General features: G+C 34.9%; 1 protein-coding gene across 1 annotated transcript in view; it reads left to right on the top strand.

Annotated features, from left to right (window-relative positions):
• ARAP2 (ArfGAP with RhoGAP domain, ankyrin repeat and PH domain 2) overlaps positions 1-21,686 on the top strand; it is a 171,545-nt gene that overhangs the window by 44,365 nt on the left and 105,494 nt on the right. The window contains exons 9-11 of the mRNA XM_023534268.1: positions 5,393-5,571; positions 16,732-16,847; positions 19,477-19,676. Coding sequence (XP_023390036.1) covers positions 5,393-5,571; positions 16,732-16,847; positions 19,477-19,676 — 495 coding nt within the window. The remainder of the gene's footprint in view (positions 1-5,392; positions 5,572-16,731; positions 16,848-19,476; positions 19,677-21,686) is intronic.

Here is a 21,686-nt window from a genome sequence, read left to right as displayed (position 1 = left end):
TTTTTTTTTTTTTTTTTGGTAAATAAAATCTTTTTAGATCACAGCCACTCTCGTTCATGTACATACTATCGTGTGGCTGCTTTTCTGCCTCAGTGGCTGTATTGAGTAGTTGCAGCACAGACTGTATGGGCCAGGAAAGCCTAAGATATTTACTACCTGGCCTTTACAGAAAAAAAGTTTATCAACCCCTATCCTAGAGCATTTTATATAGAATTGTCTATGCGAGAAACCACTTTTTGTGATGCACTACCTAAAATCCAGAAAGTTGCCTACAGTCGTGATACTCAGTATGGGACTTGGATTTGAAATCAGTTTTTCTCTTAGCCTGTTTCTTAAAACACATGGCATTGTTCCTCTCGACTGGCTATCATGATGATCTTTCCTTATGCTTTGGTTTCCACTGCCCCAAAGGTGACCGCCTGTTTCTTTGAGGTGCTTATCGCCTTCTCTCTGGCCTCTCAAAGTGAATTTCACATATGTCACATAGCCTGCATTTTAAGATAGACATACTAAATAAAGCTTCCAACTTGTGTGAAAATCTGTTTAGCTACATTTACTTGCTGTAGTTAAAAGTTAAACAGACACATTTTATTTAAGTAGACGGTATTAACCCACACATGTTTATCTTTGTGATGGAAACTTAGCATAAGAATTTCATTAACTTTGGTATAAATTATTTGTTAGATAAGTGTTAAGTCTTTAATTTTTGAAAATATGAAATACTGCTTCAGTAAATACTAAGATTCTGTCCACATGGAATTACTGAATAAGTTTTTTTCATGGAAAGTCATTTTTGCATAGCAACAACAATTTTTGAAGATATGTGTACGTAGAGATGTGTGTGGATATGTGTGTGGATATGCATACATACATGTAAATGGTATATATTTGTCTACATATTCAGTATGGGACTTTCAACAAGATATTAAATATGTTTTATTAAGTGTTTTTTTTCCCTCCTTTGTATACAAATGGTTGATTATTATTATTTTTGTGTGTGCGTGGGAACTGAGACGTCAACTAGTAGCTTATGAAATATTTGACTTAGTGAACTTTAAGCCAACTTAAATTCTGCTTCAATCTAATTAAGAATTAAGATTAACATTTAGAACAGAAAGTGGTAGTTGCATATTCTAACAGAGATGAATTCTTCATTTTTGGTGAAAAGGTTCTGAATGACCTATATACTGCAGTTACCCCTTTGTCTCCCCTGAAACCAGTGTCACTATTTCTAAACTGCAGCATTGCCCACTGGCATTGCTAAAATGGGAATACGATTTGGGATCTTTACCCCACACATTTCAAAGGCCTCAATTCGCCCAGGTTGCCTAGTGATATATTGTTATGCTCTTAGTTCAAAGTGAATTATGTCAAAATAATAACATTTAAAAAATACTCCTCTATAGACAGAAAATTTAGCCTGATTTATCTTGTCCTCAAACAGAACCATTGGGACTGGTCAGAGGGTCATAGCAGCTAATGATCTCTCCATTCATTCTTTATTTCCCTGGCACCTGTGATCACACATGCAGACATGTTACTTCAAAAAGCAAGTGATGTTTTGAGTAGGAAGTTGTCATAGGGCTTAAGAATTCTGAGTGGTCTTTCCTGTTCCAGGGCCATTTTCAATACTGACTCTCAGCTGCAGGTCCTGTGTTCCTGTCTCTTGTAGCCAGTTCTGGATGCCTGGGCGATGGGCAGATGTGTGTTTCTCTCAACTCTGTGTCTGCACAACATCATGCAGCCCTCTAGTGGTAGCTGTGATACTGCAAAGCTTTTCTTTTTCTTAAAAAAATATTTTAAGAGGACGCATGGGACAAGAAACATCTTAAATCCCCCTTAGTTGTTCTGGGCAAGTAGACTCACCTGTTTTGAAATCATCAATGTTTTTAGAAGCAGGGCACAGAAATTTATTATCCGGAGAGAGACGGGAATTAAATATTTTCTATTGTGTGCTTTGATAGACTTCTAATATAATAAGCCCCAAACTGTGGAGTCATTCTTCAGTCTTTTCCTCTCTCACACCTCACATCCAGTCCACCAGCAAATTTTACCAATTTGACTTTGGAAATATGTCTGGATTCAGATCAATTCTCAACACCGCTACCACTACCACTTTAGTACAAGCCGCCCCGTCTTATTATAATAACCTCCTTTGATTGACTGCAGTCATATTTCCAGTACAACTGCCAGAGAGATCATTCAGTAAGAAAGTCAGATCATGTCAGTCCACTTCAAATGCTCTGTTGTCTTTTCATCTCACTTAGAGTAAAGTACGATGTCCAAAGGTCCCTACGTGGTCTGGCCCTGGTTTCTGTCCTGTCTCCTTCTGTGCTCTCCCTGGCTGCATTCTTACTGCAGAGTCGCTCGTTCCATGAACATTCCAAACCTGCTCTTGCCTTGGGGTCTTGATACATGCTGGCTTTTATCCTGGAATGCTCTTCCTCTAGCCATCCTCCTGACTTGCTCAGTTACTTCCACTTCCTTTAGACCTTTGCTTAACAACTGCCTTCTTTGTCGGGTTTTATATATTACCATATATAAAACAGCACTTCCTGTGTCCCTCATCTTGTGTTTTATTTATCTCATTGCACTTGTTCACTGTGTAATGTATTTTTCTGTTTTATTGCTTTCCTCCTTTCACAAGAGTATAAACTCTAGGAGAGTAAGGCCATGATCTGTTCTGGTATTCAGAATAGGGCTTGGAACATAGTAGGCACTCTGTAAATAATTGTATGAATGAATGGTTATTGATTTCAAGAACAGCCCTGGTGTGCAGTGCTCCTCTGTAATTGATCGTGGGTTACATCGAGGGGTCTTTATTTTAGTCAGACTGTATTATCCTATCAAAAGTAAGGGTCCATCTAAACTTTGTTAGAATCTGTTATTAATCTTTTATACAGCCCTCACATAGTAATACCTTGTATAATCAAGCCTTTGTAACTAATATTGATGCCTACTGCTAAACCCAGTAGTCCAGAGAGTATTAAGTCTCTCCTCTTGATTTTTTAAAATTTCCTTTTTTGACTCTTACACCATAGTTGACATCCTGAAAACCTTAAGAACTAATTTGAGCTTGGAGGGCATTGCTATTGCCTTTTATTTACATTCTAGCATAATTAGAAGAAAGTGGAGATTATGTTTCCCCTACACCCTTTTTTTTTCCCTTTCTGCCACCTGGAGTGCTCTACTTTGAGCAAAGCCGTATCTAGGTCAGAGCATGTTCTCAGAAGGAATGGTGCTTTGCACAGTGCAAAGACCAAGATAGACACTCAATAAATATTTGTTACTGGAAAGAATAAAAGTACCTTGGTGTGAAGAGCAAGCAAAAGCTGGCATAGCATCTAGCTTTGTCCAAGACACTGCTCAAAAGAAAAATCATTATTTGTTTTGGAATATTGCGACTTATGAAAGCCTATTCCCCATCTAAGGATGCACACATTGCACAGCCAAATACAAAATGACACTTATAATTTATTTTATTGTATTTGAATTATCCGTATCATTGTTTATCTCCATTGACATGGGTGATTAAGAATAAACTGTTACTATTAATTCCTGATCTTCCTTATGACTCTTTACTTCCTATTAGTAAATGAGGCCCGTTACAAATGAGGAGCTAGATAATTCTTCTAGGCTATAAGGGAACTGTTTGTTGAGCTGCAGCCACAATATGCTTAAGTCCAACAGATGCAATTTCTAGTTTCAAATTATTTTCTGAGAAAACTGAGATAAATGCTAATAGTAATCTAGAAGTCGCAAACACTTTGGCCCAGTACGTAAAATTATAACCTACATTTGAAACTCAGTGACTTTTGTGGATTAACACAAACAAATTAACAGAAAACATATACTATTTACTTGGGAATATCTCGTGTGAAACTAATGATCACAAGTAGTAACCAAGTTAGATGCAAGGTCTATTGCTGTTATTGAAAATGTAATAAATTACATTTATTACAGAGTAGCTGCTACCTACTGACATTACTTAGTTACTCGAATATTTTCATGTCTTTTAGTTTATAATGATGCTGGGGAAATTCAATAAATGTTTTGTCCTGAAATACAGGAGCAGGCACTATTACTTGGGGATTATGTAACTTGCTATAAAGCATCGTTGAGTGAATTTTTAATAAGTACTTTGGTCATTAAGGACACTAGCTATTTTTAGTATTTTTGAAGGTGAGCAGGAATGAAGATAATTTCAAAATTAAGACTCATATTATGAAATAGAGATTTTTCATAACTTTGGAGTCATGTTTGAACGTGAGCAAGTCTAATGTTGAGATTTATTTCAATTTACAATGAAGTTATTCTAGCCAGACCTGTCTTAGAAGGATCTGAGATGCTATCCAGTTTCCCAGGCTTTGGTCCTTTTTTCACTCTTCTTGAAAATTTTTTCCTACTTGAAATTCAGTCCGTTTTTTGTTTTTGTTTTTTTCCTTTTGCCTTGATGTCTACGTCTCTATTTTTTATTTTTATTTTTTTGCTAACGCATTTTCCAGCTTCATAGATACAGTTGTGCCTCAAGGTTTGTCTATTTCTTCTCCTTTTACATTAAACATTTTCTACGTCCCTGAGTCTTCTTCCATGTAGGTTACATTCATTGGCATTTGGTATCAGTCTGCCTAGATACTCATGCCAGGGCACTGGGAACCTGAGATAGTTTTATTAATAAAATGGAAGCTTCTACTTTCTCTGATCCATTCATGAAACCAAGGTACATTTTATTTCGAATAATTTAATTTTCTTTGTGAACATCTGTCAAAAATATTAAAAAACGCAGGTAAATTTTACTCCTCTTAATGTCTTAACCCTATATGTACTTTTGTTTCCATTTTCATTATACTTTTAAGTCTCTCCTACCTTATTCAACAGTAAGGTGTATATATATATATATATATATATATAGCGTTGTGTCAGCATGCTCTTGAGTAGGTAAGATTTTCTGGGCATTTGGGTAGCTTAATCGCCAGGTGCAATCTGTTAACTATTTAGTCACATTATTATTTTATTAAATGAAAATCCAGTCTCGTGAATAATCTAGAAGAGTGCTTTTTAGACATGAACGTGGATACAGATCACCTGGAGCTTTTCTTAAAATGAAGATTCTGCTTCATCAGGTCTAGAGTGGGGCCTAAGAGTTTTGCATTTCTAATAAGCTCCAAAGTGGAGCCAGTGCTGTTGATTATAGGACAGCTGAGTAGTGTGTGTTATTTCTCTTATAGAAATGGGCTATTGGCCCTACTTGCAATAACATTTAGATTGTGGTTGTGAGAAAGAATCTTTAAATTATCCATAGCAGAGTGTAGAGATCCCTTGTCCATGTTTCTGTGTCTATAAAATTTGGATAAGTATAGATGTATATATTTTCTTATGTCTTTATTTTCAGAGGAGCGAAATGACTGGATCAGCATACTAATGAATGCACTGAAATCGCAGTCCCTCTCCTCGCAGTCTCAAGCAGTTGTCGCACCTGAGAAATGTGGATATCTTGAATTGAGAGGGTATAAAGCCAAAATTTTTACTGTGTTAAGTGGAAACAGTGTGTGGCTTTGCAAAAACGAACAGGTAAGCTATGTTACAAGAATTGCAAATTGTTGTTCCTTAATTACATGAACAACTGTGCTTTTTTAGTGTTTTTACTTAGAGTCTTGCTTTGCCTTGAGTACTCCACTAAATATAACAAAGGAAAGAGTTGTTTTGTTACATTTTCTCAGTTCACTCAGCAGCAAGTAATCTACATCAAATTTGAGGGACTTAGGAAAGAGAATCATTGAAAATAATTTTTGCAGTAACATTATGAAACTACACAAGACAATAATTATGAACCATTTAACCATTACAGCTGTTGATGAAATATGCCCAGTTCTGTACCTGTTGAGTGTCTTGTTTTGTAATAGACAATTATAGAGTAAGCACATATTTTCTGGAGTTCACAGCATTTTTTTCTGAACGGATATGTTGCTTGCAGAAGAAATAATTTACTAGAGGAAAACGACTGATATATACACATCTGTACATATGCACATACATAAACACATATCACATATATATAAATAAAAATAACTTGTTGACTTACTGAATTCAGTTAATATCACAGGACTATTTAGAAAATTTAAATGTTTCAAGGAGACTAATGTTAAAGTTTTAACAAATTCTGTTAAATTCATCAGATTCTGTAGACTTCTCTTTAACATATCTGCTTTTTAATATATGTAAGAAAATGCTGTCCTTATCCCTTTTGGGGAATTAATTCTTAATCTTTCAGTCTAGAATACATTAAATGCTTAGTAATTATTTGTGGAATTAAATGGTGTGCTTTGGATATCTGATCAAATAGGAACTAATTTTATGATACATTATAATGGGTTATGATAAGACGAAATATAAATGCTGACTATTTTCATAACAAAATATAGATGTCAACTCAAACAGTAGTTTCAAAAATATTAACTATAGATCTTTATCCAAGGGATACTCTGAACGTCAGTGTGAACTTATTACAATTTTTTTTGGATAAGATTTCTTAACCAGTTAACTGTGGAAGGCATCATTGAGCATCGTTGGCATATAAATAACCCAGATAGTTAGCATATTCCTCAAGAAAAGTGACGCATAGCCTAAGAATGTGTATGAATGCAATATGAACATCTTTAGTTTGTGAAGTATGATGATTAAAACTTTTCTTATTGGAATGGAGGTTAAAATGCATAATTGGCATGTGTCAGTATGGAAGTTACTCTGCCAAATGAATACCACAAATTAGTTGAGGTATTCATCTTTTACTTGCACAGATCTGGTGGGCTTCAAATTATTAGTTTAATTGCTTATGTTAGAGTGTCTGAGTTTGTTATTCTCTAGAAATAAAGTAGAATGTTTTTAAGGTTTTATTAATACTTTGTGATTATCAGGAAGTTATATGAATTTTTTGCATTAATATTAGTAATTGAACATAAAAAGGATAATAATGACTACCATTTGTTGAGTATCATTTGTTGCTAATTAATTTATAAACATTCCCTTTAAACTTCTCCACAAATGTAGGAGGAAGATATTCTCATCTATGTTTTATAGATGAGGAAAGCAAGGATTAAGGATTATAGTTCATTATGCAGAGTTTAATTTAAAACTAGAATTATAACTCTAAGTCTTGCTTCTTAGCGACTATATCAAACTATTGTTTTAAAGTGTATGTTAGAAAAAAAATTTCTGGCCTATGACTCTTTAGAAACAGACTAAGATTCTTTCCTTGAATAATTTAGTTGCCTAGAAGGTTTAGAATGTGCATTTAGTAAACATTATACCATGTCAGGCACTCTAAAAACGATGCACTTACTGGAGGACAAAGTCTTATCTTCCAGAAGGAAAAGTCAGACAGAAACAGTGTTTATGGTGGATGGTGAGCTTGTGCAGGAGTTACAGAGAAGAGCAAATAATGGGCATCTAAAGAAGTCTGGGAATTAGAAACACTTCCGTGTACACAAATGAAGAATATATTCGTTTTGAAATTACAGCATTAATACTGTAAGGATGAGGGCCTCTCCTCATCCTTTAAATAAACCTATTTTTGCTATATGTATATTCTAAGTCCTTTTCAATGCATTAACATGAGTGTGTGTATGTACGTGAGTGTGTGTGTGTGTACACACATATATGTATATATATACACATATATATAGCCTTAAAAAGTGCATACTATTGTTCGTATATGTGTTCCTTTTTTAAAAAATTGCATTATATTAATCACATGGAGCCAGGTCTTAAGGGACTTAGTCTTGAGTCAAGTATTAAAGACCTAGTTGGCTAAGACTGGACGGATAAATTAAGGAAGGCCCTCTGTGTTTAGGCCTGACATACTGTTCCAGATTTACATCATGTTGTATGCCTTTTCTTCTAGAGGAAAGTTGTCCATTGGTTTTCTCACATGGTTGAGCAAATCGTGTGAAGAACTTGGGTGATGTGCTAAATAAGGAGTCTTTTTCCTGAATGCACAGGGCTTTTAAGCTAGTGTTTTAGGAAAAGCACTGAAAGATAAAATAGTTTGGTGCAATTTCTAAAAGTTTTGTACTCACAACACATGAAGTAAGCTTGTGTTTTTTTTGTTTTTTTTTTTTTAAGGATGATGGAAAAAATCTCATAAAAATATAAAAGAGGTGTTAGATTTGAACCTCTTTTTCTTAATTTGTGTAGGCTATAATTTAGTTCCATGCATCAGAGCTTAATTATTTTCATTCATTAAGTTTTAAAACAGTGAATTTATTGCCCACATAACTTATAGTATGAGAAGAATAAAAAATAAAATTGACCTGCACCTCTCTAACATAAGAACTATTTTCAGTTTTCATGCCTCTATTTGTACATAGTTTTACTACATTACTCTGGAGGGTTATTCCAGAGAGAGTAAATAGACAATGGATAGAGGTGGAAGAGTAGCTATTGCAGCATATGTTGAAGAGTTATTATAAAGGAAGCTTGGAAACACATTTAGAACAGAGATTGGACTCTATGGTAGTAGTTCTGGGTTTTTATTCTTCCTCTGCCATTAGTTCGCTCAGGTAATTAAGTTAATATCCTGAGGTTTAAGAGGCATCATGTGAAGAAGAGAGATGGATTACTGTCTCTAAGGCTATTATTTAAGTCGTACATTAAAATTCCAGATATCTGGGCTCATTAGACCATTGACTTAGAATCGAGGGGATGGGGTGCTTGAATCTGCGTTAGTATAAAGCATACCAGGTGATTCAGTGACAGGTTATCCAAAAACCGCACAGTAAAACACTGCTCTAAGATTTTTTTCTTCTTTAAAAATGATAAGCATCCAGATAAAATGAACAAGATGTTTCTGGAGTTGGAAAATAAGTAAAAATATCCTTCAACAACATTGAGTGCTGCTTTAGTTCATCAAACATTAATTTGGAGTTGCTGTACCTCTTTTTGTGACTAAGTTTCATTTGAAAGGAAATCTTTTTCTTGATTATACATTTTGAAATGTGCAAACTTAAGTGGAAAGTTAAGAAAATATTAGTGGTAATACATTTTTAAATTTTGAAGAACTTACTAATAAATCATGTATGGTTCTAAACTTATAGCTGCTGGGTTTTTAAATTTGTTTTATGCTAAAATCTCATCAATTTTTATATAAAAATTTAATTTTTCACTTTGCAAATCCTGTCGTATTCCTTTTCTTAAAGACTATTATTACCAGAATATGTTCTGTTAGAGACATTAAAACTGCATTTGCAAAGTCAGCATAAAGGAAAGTGTTTGAAAAACAATTTGAAACTGTTATTTCCCAAAAGGTCCTTTACTGTGTGTATGTCTGGAAATTTACTCTAGTTTTATAGAGTGTTGCTAATCTTTCCTCGAAGTTTTTCTCTACTTCCAATAGGTGTCCCTAAGATTCCATGTCAGGCATCCCTACAAATATATTTCAGTGATTCTTTCACTTATCCTGGGTCTGTCCCTTCTATTGAATCAAGAACTTAAATTTTCTAAGTTAAAATAACTTTTAAAAGACTATCATAATTATTGCCTTATTTTTGAAGTTTTTTCCTTTCAAAAGTGGCATAATGATAGCAAAGGGGAGATGTCAGTCTACATATTCTCATCGATAGCTATAAACTCTACGGAATCAACATGGACTTTTTGTTTTTTCAGTTTCTGAGTTCCAAGATTCATGTTCATCTCTTTCTCTTTCATTTATTAGCAGATTGTAGAAAGTGAAACGTGAAGTAACTTTTGGCCGAGTAGGAGAAATGCCTTAGGGAATGTTAGTTTCCCCCACACCCCAATAGGCTGTAAAAAAGTAGGAAAGAACCATGTAGATAGAAGTAAAAACATTTGTTAGGAAGATGGCACAGTAGAAACTGACACTAAAATTCTTTTATTGAGTGGACACACAGTAATTATTAGTTTCAGGTGTACAACATAGTGATTCAACATTTATATATTTTATGATGTGATCACCATAAGTCTAGTAACCATCTGTCACCATACTTATTTTGATATTATTGACTATATATCCTATGCTGTACATTATATCCCTTTGACTTATTTTATAACTGGAAGTTTCGTACCTCATAATTCCCTTCCTCACAACCATCCTTTTGTTCTCTGTACCTGTGAGTTTGCTTTTGTTTTGTTTTTGTTCATTTGTTTTGTTTGGTTTTAGATTCCACATATAAGTGAAATTATATAGTATTTGTCTTTGTTTGACTTATTTAACATAATACTCTCTAGGTCCATCCGTGTTGTTGTAAATGGCAAGATTTTATTTTATTTTTTATGGCCAAGTAATATTCTGTTGTATATATGTAACACTTCTTCTTGATCCATTCATCTGTTGATGGACATCTAGGTTGCTTCCATATCTTAGCTATTGTAAACAATGCTACAATAAGCATAGGGGTACATAAATCTTTTTGAGTTATTGTTTTTGTTTTCTTCAGCTAAATACCCAGAGGTAGAATTATTGGGTTTTACAGTAGTTCTGTTTTCAATTTTTTGAGGTATCTCTATTCTGTTTTCCATATTATAGAATTATTTACCTAATTACTCAGTTGTAAAACACTGTGCTGCTATTATCACAGAAATTAAGTGTCATCCCTTTAAATATTTAGCACCATCTCACAATCCTACCCCCCAAATGTTTAATTTTTGCAAATTTTGTTCTATTTCTTGTCTCTGCTTATGTTTTATGTGCCTGCAATGTATTATAATCATGATGGTTTTTCTCCATTACTTCACCTTTGTGTAAAATGAGTTGTGTATTGTTTGTATAGGTTACATTGCAGTTCACTGTGTTTCTGTATTCATTCATTTTATAGTTGTTATTGGGCACCTTCTCATTTCTGGGCACTGCTCTAGGCACTAGGGATACAGTGCTACCCCGAAAGATCCCTGCTCTTTAGGATCTTACTGTCCATTGGAGGTAGTGCATAGTGATAAATCAAGAGGTTTCTGGTAGCCCTTTGTCTATAGCCTTTCCTTCCTTTTTGATTATTTCCTTGGCAAGAATATTTATGACCTTTTTAAAAATAATTATTTACATTTAAAATGCTGTTAACTATGTGAATAGTTACCAGTTTCATTTTAACCTTAAAAGTGTTAAAAGTTTTATGTCCCCAAATTAATGTTATAAATATTTACTTTATTCACTGCTGTGTCCTCAGGAATTCCAGACAAGTAGTTGACACTTAGTAAACATTTCATAGAATGAACTTGTTGAATTAATGGTAAATTACATCTGTTTTCTTGACTAGAGAGTTTATCTTTTTAAAAACATTTATCTTTTTAAATTTTTTTCTCTATGAGTTATCTTATTTTCTTTCTCCATTTATTTATTGGGATTCTATTGTCTTTCCTGACAATTTTTCAAGCTCTTCATATAATAAAAATATTAATCTTCAGGTCATATTATCTGCAACTGCTTTTCTGAGCTATTGCTTATTTTTCATGTTTTAGTTAATTTTTGTTGTGTACAAATTTTATTTATATAATTAAATTGTTTATCAGTTCAAAGCTTATAGATTATCTGTATTCTGGAAAAAATATTGTATAAATTAATCTTGAAATAATGTGGAGGTAGTATATAAGCCAGTATTTTTAAATTTTTAAATGAGTTAAAATAGGAACATACACTGAGATATAGGTAGTGTTACACACAGACATACACACACACATGCACACACGCACAAGGTATTGCTAGTTGAACAGAATTTCTGCAAATAGATGTGAGATAAATTGATAACTGTAAGATACTTGGCTTTGGTTTCCATTCGTTGTATTACCCTGACAGCCAGTCTCCCATCTTTTTCTAATGAGTTCTTTTGAATATCATGTTAATATTAGTGGATTCATTACAGCCAGATGTCTTGGTTGGTAGGTTTGTGTATCTATCTATTTAAGGATAATTGTGGCATTGAGGTTTTAACTATGTAAATTTACTTGATTAAACATTCTCAAATCAGGATATAACAAGAGACTCATTCCCCCTCACGGCCCTAACATAGCGTTCTCTGGTGTCTGGCATGAAAATGAAACTCTAATAGAATTTAAATAGACCTCATAGGGCTTTGGGTTGTGTGGTGCAGAAAGAAGCAGCAGGGTGTAGGTGGTGGCCTCAAATTCTTTGGGTTCTGTATCTGGCCAAACTCTGCATCTGGTGTTTCCCAGGAAATCTGGTGCCAATGTCATACAATGCCACATCTGCTTTCAACAAATGTTTAAGCACCGAGTTCTTAAATTCCTGGCATGGAAATCTGGCATCCAGTATTTCCCAAAATAGATTTGAGATTTCAGCAATTTGGGGGTTAACAAACCCTCTTTAATTTCTTCTTTTGGGAATCAAACTTTTATTTTGCTCATTTCACTGCATAGATTTAAAATGTAGTTTCAACCAGATTCTGTTGCTACAAATTCGTACAAATGACCCATTTCAGTATCTTGGTAAATTCTTCCTGTTAATTCTAATGTTTAATATGGAATCATTATTGAAGACAAATTCTGGTTTTATAACTCTCAAATGAAAGGGTTGCCTGGATGTATTGGACCCTCAATTTTATATTTCTTCATTCAATTTTTTATAACAGTGCTCCATAAGGTAGATAAAACAGTTTTTTCATGCATGAGGAAATTGAGGTCTAGATAACCAAATAACTTGTCAGTAGTCACACAGCTAGTGAAGGGCTCAGCCAGGATTATCCTTGAGATCTGACTCCCCATGCCACTTGGTCATTACTGTCATTGTCCGGATCTGCTCTGCCAAGCATGGCCTTTGTTGAAGGAGACCTAGCGGTGGGATTCATGCCTTCTCAGACCTTACAATCTATAACAGCAAATTACATGTAAACTACTCTTTAGTACAGAAACTATTTTTTAGTTTTATGTTTTCTATAATAATAATCTGCCCATGTTGTTTTTGCTACATTTTTTTTAATCCAGTTTATAACATTTTAAAGTTTGAAAGTTTGTCTTGTTCCTGACTTGTGCCAGTTTTTTTGTTTTTGTTTTTGTTTTTGTTTTTGTTTTTTTTTAAATGAGACTAGTGCTGACAATCAGATTGTAGTTAAAGGGTAATTTATTTTAATTTTTTTTGAAAGTTTAACATTCACATTACATCTCATTTTTAAAATTTATATATGCTTGCTAGTTATTTTGAAACATGTATTTTCTTGTAATTGCCTTTTTAATAGGCAGTACATTCAATTGTCTTCAAATTTAAAGAGGTAGGAAATAATAACACTTGCTAAGTAGGACTATGACTGCGTGCCAGGCATTCATTCTTCTAAGCACTTCTCATGTATCAATTTAATCCTCCCCACAGTGATGTGATAGGTACTGCTGTTATCTCCATTTTGCAAATGAGTGAACTGAAGCAGCAGAGGTGTACCTGATCAAGCTGGGGTCCGGGTTTTGTCATTTGTCCGGTCAAGTGTCACTGCCTTTGGAAAGCCTCATATGAACACAGCTCTCTTTCTGGGCTAGATTCGGTGCTTACCCGACATGCATTTTTCTTTTCCCTTGCATTCATTACAATTCTCCATCATCTCCTCCTCAGACTGAAGCTTCCCCAAGCGACACGGAGGCGGGGGGTTGCCCTGTCTTATGCTTTGGTGTGGACCCCAGGACTTAGCGCACTTTCTGGCATCTGCTAAGTACTTGAAAAACACTGTTTTGCCAGGACAAATTCTCCCATTTAAAAAATGGGTATATCTGCTCTGCCTTCTTTACAGAATTATTCAGAAAATCGAATGAGGGTTCACAGCTGTTTGTCAGCTTCAGGGCACTACACAAATAGATACGAAACCAATTATGGAGATTATGGAGTGCATCATATATCCTTAATGAAGACTGATTCTTTGAAAGCTTCTAGACACTAACTTGGGGGTTGGCACTCAGGACAGATAGGATCTTGACAAAATCCAGAGTGTACTGAGTTCTGGCCAGCCTGTTTTTAAACAATAGTCCTAATGATTTCAAATGATTGTTGTAGCATCTGATTGCATGCCTTTTTTTTTTTTTTTCCTCCACAGAAGGCAGAGAATTGTTTATATCCTGGTATTTAAATATTGCAGACTCATAGTGCCTAGATTCTACAACTGGTTGTGTTATCTAATTCAGTGTTTCTCAGTATTGGCTACATATGAGAATCACGGGGTTGTCGTTTTGCTTTGTTTTTTAACTGAAAAGTCTTAGGCTCTGCTTTCAGATTCATGGAATCAGAATTTCAGGGTGGGAGGGAGAGATCGACTCAGGTAACTCTGATGCGCATCAAGGAATGAGATATATTTCAAATGTGTTCTAAAGACTGAAAAGAAAGCTTAATGTCACTAGAAATATTTTTAATAAGAAATGCAGTTGTTTCATATTTAATCATTCTCGAGAGCACTGACATTTATTTTCTTCCTCTGTGGTACATTTTATAGTCCATTTGTGCTGGTGAGTTCAGTGGATACTCTAATTATTCAAAACCATATGGTCATGGCAAGCAGCTGATAAATGGGTTACAATTTTATTTCCAGGCTAAAAAATCATTTTTGCCTTGCTTGGGAGAAATTTGGGGCCTTAAGCCGACCCTCACTTATTTTGTTTTTAACAGAAATTGCAGTGTTATGTGTAGACATTTCATCACTTGCTTGTAGAAATGACGGGCCATCTATTCAGGCTGGAGTCTTCATAAGGTTCATCCGTTTCCATAAAAGCTTGTCAGTCTTACCATCTGCTAGTCTGATGGTCTGAGTAATACACAGTACCTGCAGGCCAGGTTACCATCAGAGAATAGACCCAGCAGTGGTCTGATATCTGGTTCTGGTTATAAGCTTCATTACTAAGAATTGTTTGAAGGACATGTGGTCTGACTAGAGTCATCCCTATATCAAGCTGGGCCACCAGAAAGTTGTTTTTAAAAATATCTTACCTTGCTACCCCTGCTTTATGTGGGCTTATTATACAAAGTAGAAATGTTTCAGATTTTTCTCATTATTTTACAACACTTAGCAATGTCTCTACGTCTTTTATATTATCAACTCTCAATTTCTGGCTTGTTTCTCCTCAAAAAATAAGCCATTTGTTTCATCAGAAAAAAAATATTTAATTGATGATTTGTTTTATAAAAATCATTTTCTCATTCTAACTAAAAACTTGTACATTAAAAAAAAAGGAAGAGAGGCTTTTCTGCAATTTGTGATGGAAACTGGATATCTTTATAAGTGGTGGAAGATCTGTTTTAACATTATTTTATTTCATTTATTTTATGTCAGGAATGCATTAGTATCAAATGGCAAAAACCTGAAAGGATAGCTTCAATAGATGGGGATTTATTTGTTTTAACAAATCTCTTGGTGTAGGCAGTGGAGAGCTGATGCCATGAGGGAACAAGGTTCTTTGTATTTTTTAACTCGCTCCAGCATCCTTGGAGTACAAGAATTTGTCCTCAGGCTTTTTATCTCAAGGATTTATTCTAACATTCTAAAATAGCTTCTGTGCATCTAGGTGTTATTTACCAGGAAGATGAGGGCAAGGGGTGAAAGCTTTTTTTTTACCCCCAAAGCTTTTCCCTCTACTCTTTCACCCCAAGCCAGGAATTATTTATATTTTATTGACCAAAACTATGACATACGCCCCTCCTAGCTGCAAGGGAAATGGAGAAATGGTACTTTTTCTTTTAGGCTGTATAGTGGGAGAGATAGAAGAAGGCCTGTGAATTGTTATTTTCACGGTCTCTGCTGAAAGTGTCCTTATGGAAAATGAACCAGTAGTTTTTACAATCTGTCTTTAATATGGCTACTTTTCCCAGTCATAATTTAGAAATTCAGAGCACATTTAATCTGCATCTGTTCACATAGATAATTCAGTTTTTGAGGTACAAGTTACATTTTTAACACAATGAAATTATTTATTTGATAAATCAAATTTTCAAACCCTTATGACTAGACAATATATTGTCATCTTTAATGCATTTAAAATACAGACTCTGTAGCTTTTTTAAACAATATCTAATTTTGGCGAGACAAGCCAAACATAGTGGTTGTAGATATTGAACAAATGGCAGGTTTCATATCAAAATAGCATTAGAGGGGCTTTTTAAGAATCTAATTGAAGGAAGAGGAAAGTAATAAAATATTGGAACTGAGATAAGACTATAAAATAACTAATGCCTTTGTTCAAGGGTAAATGAGAAAAATAATGTGACAGAGCAGAGTAACAGTGTATAGTAAAACAAAGAGCCAGCAGATAGATGGCTTGTGTTTCAGTCCATTTCCACCATGTACCTTTTCCATGTAACTTTATCTTCTTGAGCCTTGATTTCCCCTTCATTTTATATAAATAGTGATTGTAGCAAGCTCACTGTGTCATTTGGCTCCCCCACTGAGAAAACTGCTGGGCACATGGTAAATGTTGGTTTCCTTTACCGAATGGATAAAGGTGAGAAAATGCTCAATTTAAAAAGCGAAAATCTGTGTCCTAGTCAACTTATGTTTCACGTGAAAGAAACCCATACTTTTTTAAGAGCCCAACTGTCGAGCTAAGAATGGCACTGTACCGTATCTTGAAAGTGACTACCTAAAATAAGAAAACTACTTTCCATGCATTTTTCAAATGAATTGTTTAATTCCATATACATATGAGTAGAAAAATTTAGTAGGATTTATTGGGTTTTAGAGAATATAAATGTATTTGCAAAATCTATATTTTTCTTATCTTTTTTTATATTTTTCTTCAATCTAGGATTTTAAGGGTGGATTTGGTATTACCATAATTCCTATGAATGTAGCAAATGTAAAGCAAGTGGACAAAACTGTGAAACAATCTTTTGAAATAATCACTCCCTATAGGAGTTTTAGGTAAGTTGTATTTCATCTTTTTGTGTTTGTACTACTACAGGAAAGTTTGGGGCAGCCAGTTTTGTATTGCTAGTGGTGATTTTATTTCTTATAGGATGCTTAATAAAATTATGTTCTACTTCTTCATACTGTTTATCAGCCAGCATATATAAGTACCTTGTAAAAGTGACTTGAATAATCATGCAACCTGGAAAGATACTAATTTGATGAGATTTGAATTGTTTCTTATTACATATTTTCTTAGAAGTCTTGGTATGTTAATTTTTTTATCAACAAATATATGAAACTTGCTTCACATTTTGGAGGAATAAAATAAAAAGGGAATACTATGTTGTCTTTAAACTGTATTTTATTTACCTTTTGGCCTAATCAAATACAGGCCCTCTTTTAAGATCATTCCCTAATTATAATTGCTCCATAATGATTTACTAAAAAGAACTACAGCTCAAAATGATGTTGAATTTAATGGATCTCCAAGCACTTATTGATCAAATATTTTAGGATTTTGTTATATATCTTGTATTATGGTATTCTAGTAATTGCTTTATTATGACAATGAAACAGAAAATATGTCCTAAATATGTGTAAATAATCTATAATGACTCCATAGCTTTAGTATACAGAAAAGGCATCAGTATCTCTTGAGATCAACCACATTAATTCATCACAAATAACATACCACAGTGTAGTATGCAGGTCAGAGGCAATTGTCAGAGGCCTTTGAAGGACTAATAATTACTTAGCAATTTAAAAAATACTACCAAGTCTGGTACTCAATTTATCTGTCAGAATATGTCCACTGGCTCAAATTTTAAGAAAGAATTGATCACATAAATAATAACAAGCTTTATTTTCACACAGGCAAATTCAAGCCTCAAGTGAAAATATAGACATTGGCTGAGCTTTTACAACAGTTCTGACACTAAATAAGTGAGGTTTTTACTCATACCAACCAATTATTTAACTCTTTAGACAACAACTGGGTGTCCTACAATTCAGTCCTATTCTGCCACCAACTACTAGAGTGAGCGTCAGACCCCACAAGTTTAAGGGCTTAGTTCCACAAGACTGCCCTCACTTCAGACACCAGCTACAAGTCTCAGGTTCCCAGGTTACCCATACTTCGGTCCACCTTGGCTGTAAATCAGGGTTCCCATGACCTCCTCTCTCCCAGGTTCGATAATTTGCTGGAATGGCTCACAGAATGCAGGGAAACATTTTAATTATTATTGCCAGTTTATTTTAAAGAATGCAACTCAGGAATGGCCAGATGGGAGAGCTGCATAAGGCAAGGCACAGGGGTTAGTGGTACAGAGCCTCCACGGCCTCTCTGGGTGTACCACCGCCCTCCCAGCACCTCAAGGGACCTTTTTTTTTTTTTTTGAGTTTTCATTCCATGGGCATGATCGAGTAAACTCTTGGCCATTATTAACTCAATTACCTGGCCATCTTCCCTTCCTAGAGGTCAAGGGTAGGGCTGCCTGAATATTCCAACCCTGTAATCACACCTTGATCTTTTCTGATGACTAACTCACATCCTGAATCTGTCTACGCCCCCAGCCACAAATTATCTCATTAGCATACAAAAGACACTTTTTTTCATTCAGGGGGTTCCAAGGCTTTTGGGAGCTGTATACCTGGAACCTGGGACAAAGACCAAGTATTTGTTTTCTTGTACCATATTGGCTGTGACCAATCTGTGTGTAGAAACAGAAACCACTAAGAAATTTGTAAATATTATAGTAATGATGGAACCATAAAGTACTTCAAAAAATATAACTCATGTGGGCCACTCAATTTTCTTACAGATTGTTTTGAATATTTTAGTCATCTGTTATTTTCATTATATTTCAAAGCATTTTCATCTTCAGAACAGAAGATTTTATTATGGAGCATTACTCTGTGGGCCATTGACTGAGTATGGAGCATCATAGCACATTCCCTGGCACATTGTAGATGCTCAGTAAACATTTCTTGAAGGAGTGAACTGATACTTGGTATTTTACCCCTTCACTCAGGCACCCAGTAAATGCTGAGAATTAGAGTACATCAAAACATGGCTAAAAATTAGTTCGAATTCTGTAAGAATAGTAATGACTTAAAACTTTTCATTTCTCAGTTTCTTAAAGCCATCTGTACATTCTTCTAATTAAAAATATCTATTTTTAATACTGAAAAAATTAGAATTTCTTGGTGGATGTTTTTGATAATTTGGTTTAACTATTGTGGCGTTCCTTCTTGGCTGAATAATCTGGTAGTCCCAAAACTCTGCTAGTCTCCTATTGATTGTTACATGACCAGGATATAAAAATTGCCTTGTTAGGTCAAAAGCCTCTCATTTATGCTTTTGACCTAACAAGGCAATTTTTATATCCTGGTCAGAAATATATGTATGTTAATTTTGGTTCAAGATATGTAAACAAAGTCATAAGCAATGTGGAAGGTTAAAGGAAAAAAAATGGATTTCTGAAATTAGATAATTTTAACAGAAAAGATTATCCAACTACCAAGAAGGCATATTTTTCAGCTGCTATTTAATTTGTGAGTGAAATGAATATGCAAACTGAACATACTGCTTAATTGGCCTTTACAAGGGAGATCGATAATGCAGAAACGTTAATTGTTTCAGCTTTACAGCCGAGTCTGAAAAGGAGAAACAAGAGTGGATTGAAGCTGTGCAGCAATCGATAGCAGAAACTCTCTCTGATTATGAAGTAGCTGAGAAGATTTGGTTCAATGAGTCCAATAGGAGCTGTGCAGATTGTAAAGCCCCAGATCCTGACTGGGCATCCATCAATCTCTGTGTTGTCATCTGTAAGAAGTGTGCAGGTAATTAGCGATAAGTTATGCTCATCACTGTTGGGTGACAGATTGGCACCGAATGTTCTTTATCGTCATATATAATGTGTCCCAGCTAATGGTTGTGAAAAATAAAAACAGAGAAGGCTTATTACATTTAAATCAATTTTCAAAATGCAATTCTAAACTTCTCTTATGCATGACTTAGATATAGAAATTGATTTTTAAGCATGTAATCATTTTTTGTGCCTACTGGTCCATGTATGGATTTTTAAAAGACACTGTTGAGATTTTTACATTTTCAGTGAATGTGTTTCAGAATGCGCCCTGAACACACCTGCTCTTTGTATGATTTGTCCTCTTTTCCACAGTCATATTTTGTAAGACCTATTTTTCACATCAAGGTTGTTCCAAGCTCTGAACAGATCTGATATCTCTTATAATGAGAATTTTTATATAGAATCATTTTTAGGTGTATTGAAGTTTATGAGCGTAGCCAGTACAATGGCTGGTTTTCTTGTGACTTTACACTTTACAGACTCTGATAGCTCGTTCCTTGTATTCGGGAGCTCAGACAGTTGTCCGAGTGAGTGGAGGCAGTGGACCCTAGCTTAGGTACATGATCATAGAGGTCTTGGAGAAAGTTAGCCACAACCCAAACTTTACTTCATCTTTTCAGATCTTCCAGGTACCATGCTGGTCATGGGAATTAAAAAGGTGTGTAAGACATGGCATTTTCTGCACAAATATATAAATAGTAATTATAATAGAGGTTCTTAAGGGCAAGAGTAGAGTACAAGTTTCGTTGAGAGAATACAGAGGAGGCACACCTACTTCAGCTACAGCAAAGACAAGGACAGTGGCGTCAAACCCTTAATACTCTCCTAAAGCTCCACGCTGCCACGTTTCTTACCACACTAGGCTAGACTTCCTCATGAGCTGATTGCCAACATCAGTTGCAACGACAGAAAGCATCAGTTCATCTCCCTGTACTTTGTATTTTTCTCGTCGTTTCTCCTCTAGTTTCACTGGCAGAGGTGGCCTTTGCATTGTCCAAGGCCATTCTTTGTGCTTATGCTCCCTTTCTCTCCTTTCGTAGAGCCTCACCCAGTCACTTATTCACTCTTTACCAAACTCTAGTTTCTTTTGTTTCAGCATATAAACTTGCCTAAGTCTGTCCTGTTATAACAACACCAGCTTTCTGAAGACTTACCATTCCCTTCGATGTATTGTTCTCTGTCCCTTTTTTCTTTCATAGACAGCTACTTTCAAGAGTGGTAGTCTGCACAGGTTTTCAAGAGTAGTAGTCTGCACAGGTTTTCAAGAGTAGTAGTCTGCACAGGTTTTCTTCATTTCTTTAACTTGCTAGTTTTTCTTCAGCCTCCTATAATAAGACTGTTTTTCTCTTTATTCCAGTAAAAATATTTTTTACCACATTTACCAGTGTGTTTTACCTCTAAATTTCTGTGTGGTCAGTTCCTCTCTATTGCTTTCCCTGCAGTTTTCAACACTTTTGACCAATCTGTCTCTGTATGACTTCCCAGCCTCCGTCAACTCCCAGTACACCATTTCCCCTAGATGTGCTCTTACTACTGTGGTCATCCTTTTTCAGGTTACTTTTCCTCTGCCTATTTCTAAAATACGTGTGTTCCCTTGGGTTACAGCCTTAGCTCTCTGTTGTTCCTGAATGATGATATTTATTATTTAAATTCAGCACTCATTTTTAAGCAGATGATTCTCATTCTTTTGGAAACCACACTCTTATATCCACCTACTAGAATCCTCACATGGATTTGCCCAAGATACCTCAAAAATAACATGTTAAAAATGGAGCTCCCATTGCTGTCAAACTCATATCATAAAACTACACATTCTTCTATATTCCAAATGTTGGTCAGAAGCAATATTGTCTACTCCACATTCAAGCCTGAAATCTGAGAGACCTTCTTGACCCTTCCTCTTTCCTTAAAGCCTACCAAGTCTCAGTTTTATTTTATCAGTACCTATAAATGTGTCCTCCATTGTGTTTCTCTTCCTGTT

The sequence above is a fragment of the Pteropus vampyrus genome, unplaced genomic scaffold (assembly GCF_000151845.1).
Source record: "Pteropus vampyrus isolate Shadow unplaced genomic scaffold, Pvam_2.0 Scaffold5, whole genome shotgun sequence".
Classification (NCBI taxonomy): domain Eukaryota; kingdom Metazoa; phylum Chordata; class Mammalia; order Chiroptera; family Pteropodidae; genus Pteropus; species Pteropus vampyrus.
This window is presented reverse-complemented; position numbering and strand designations above follow the sequence as displayed.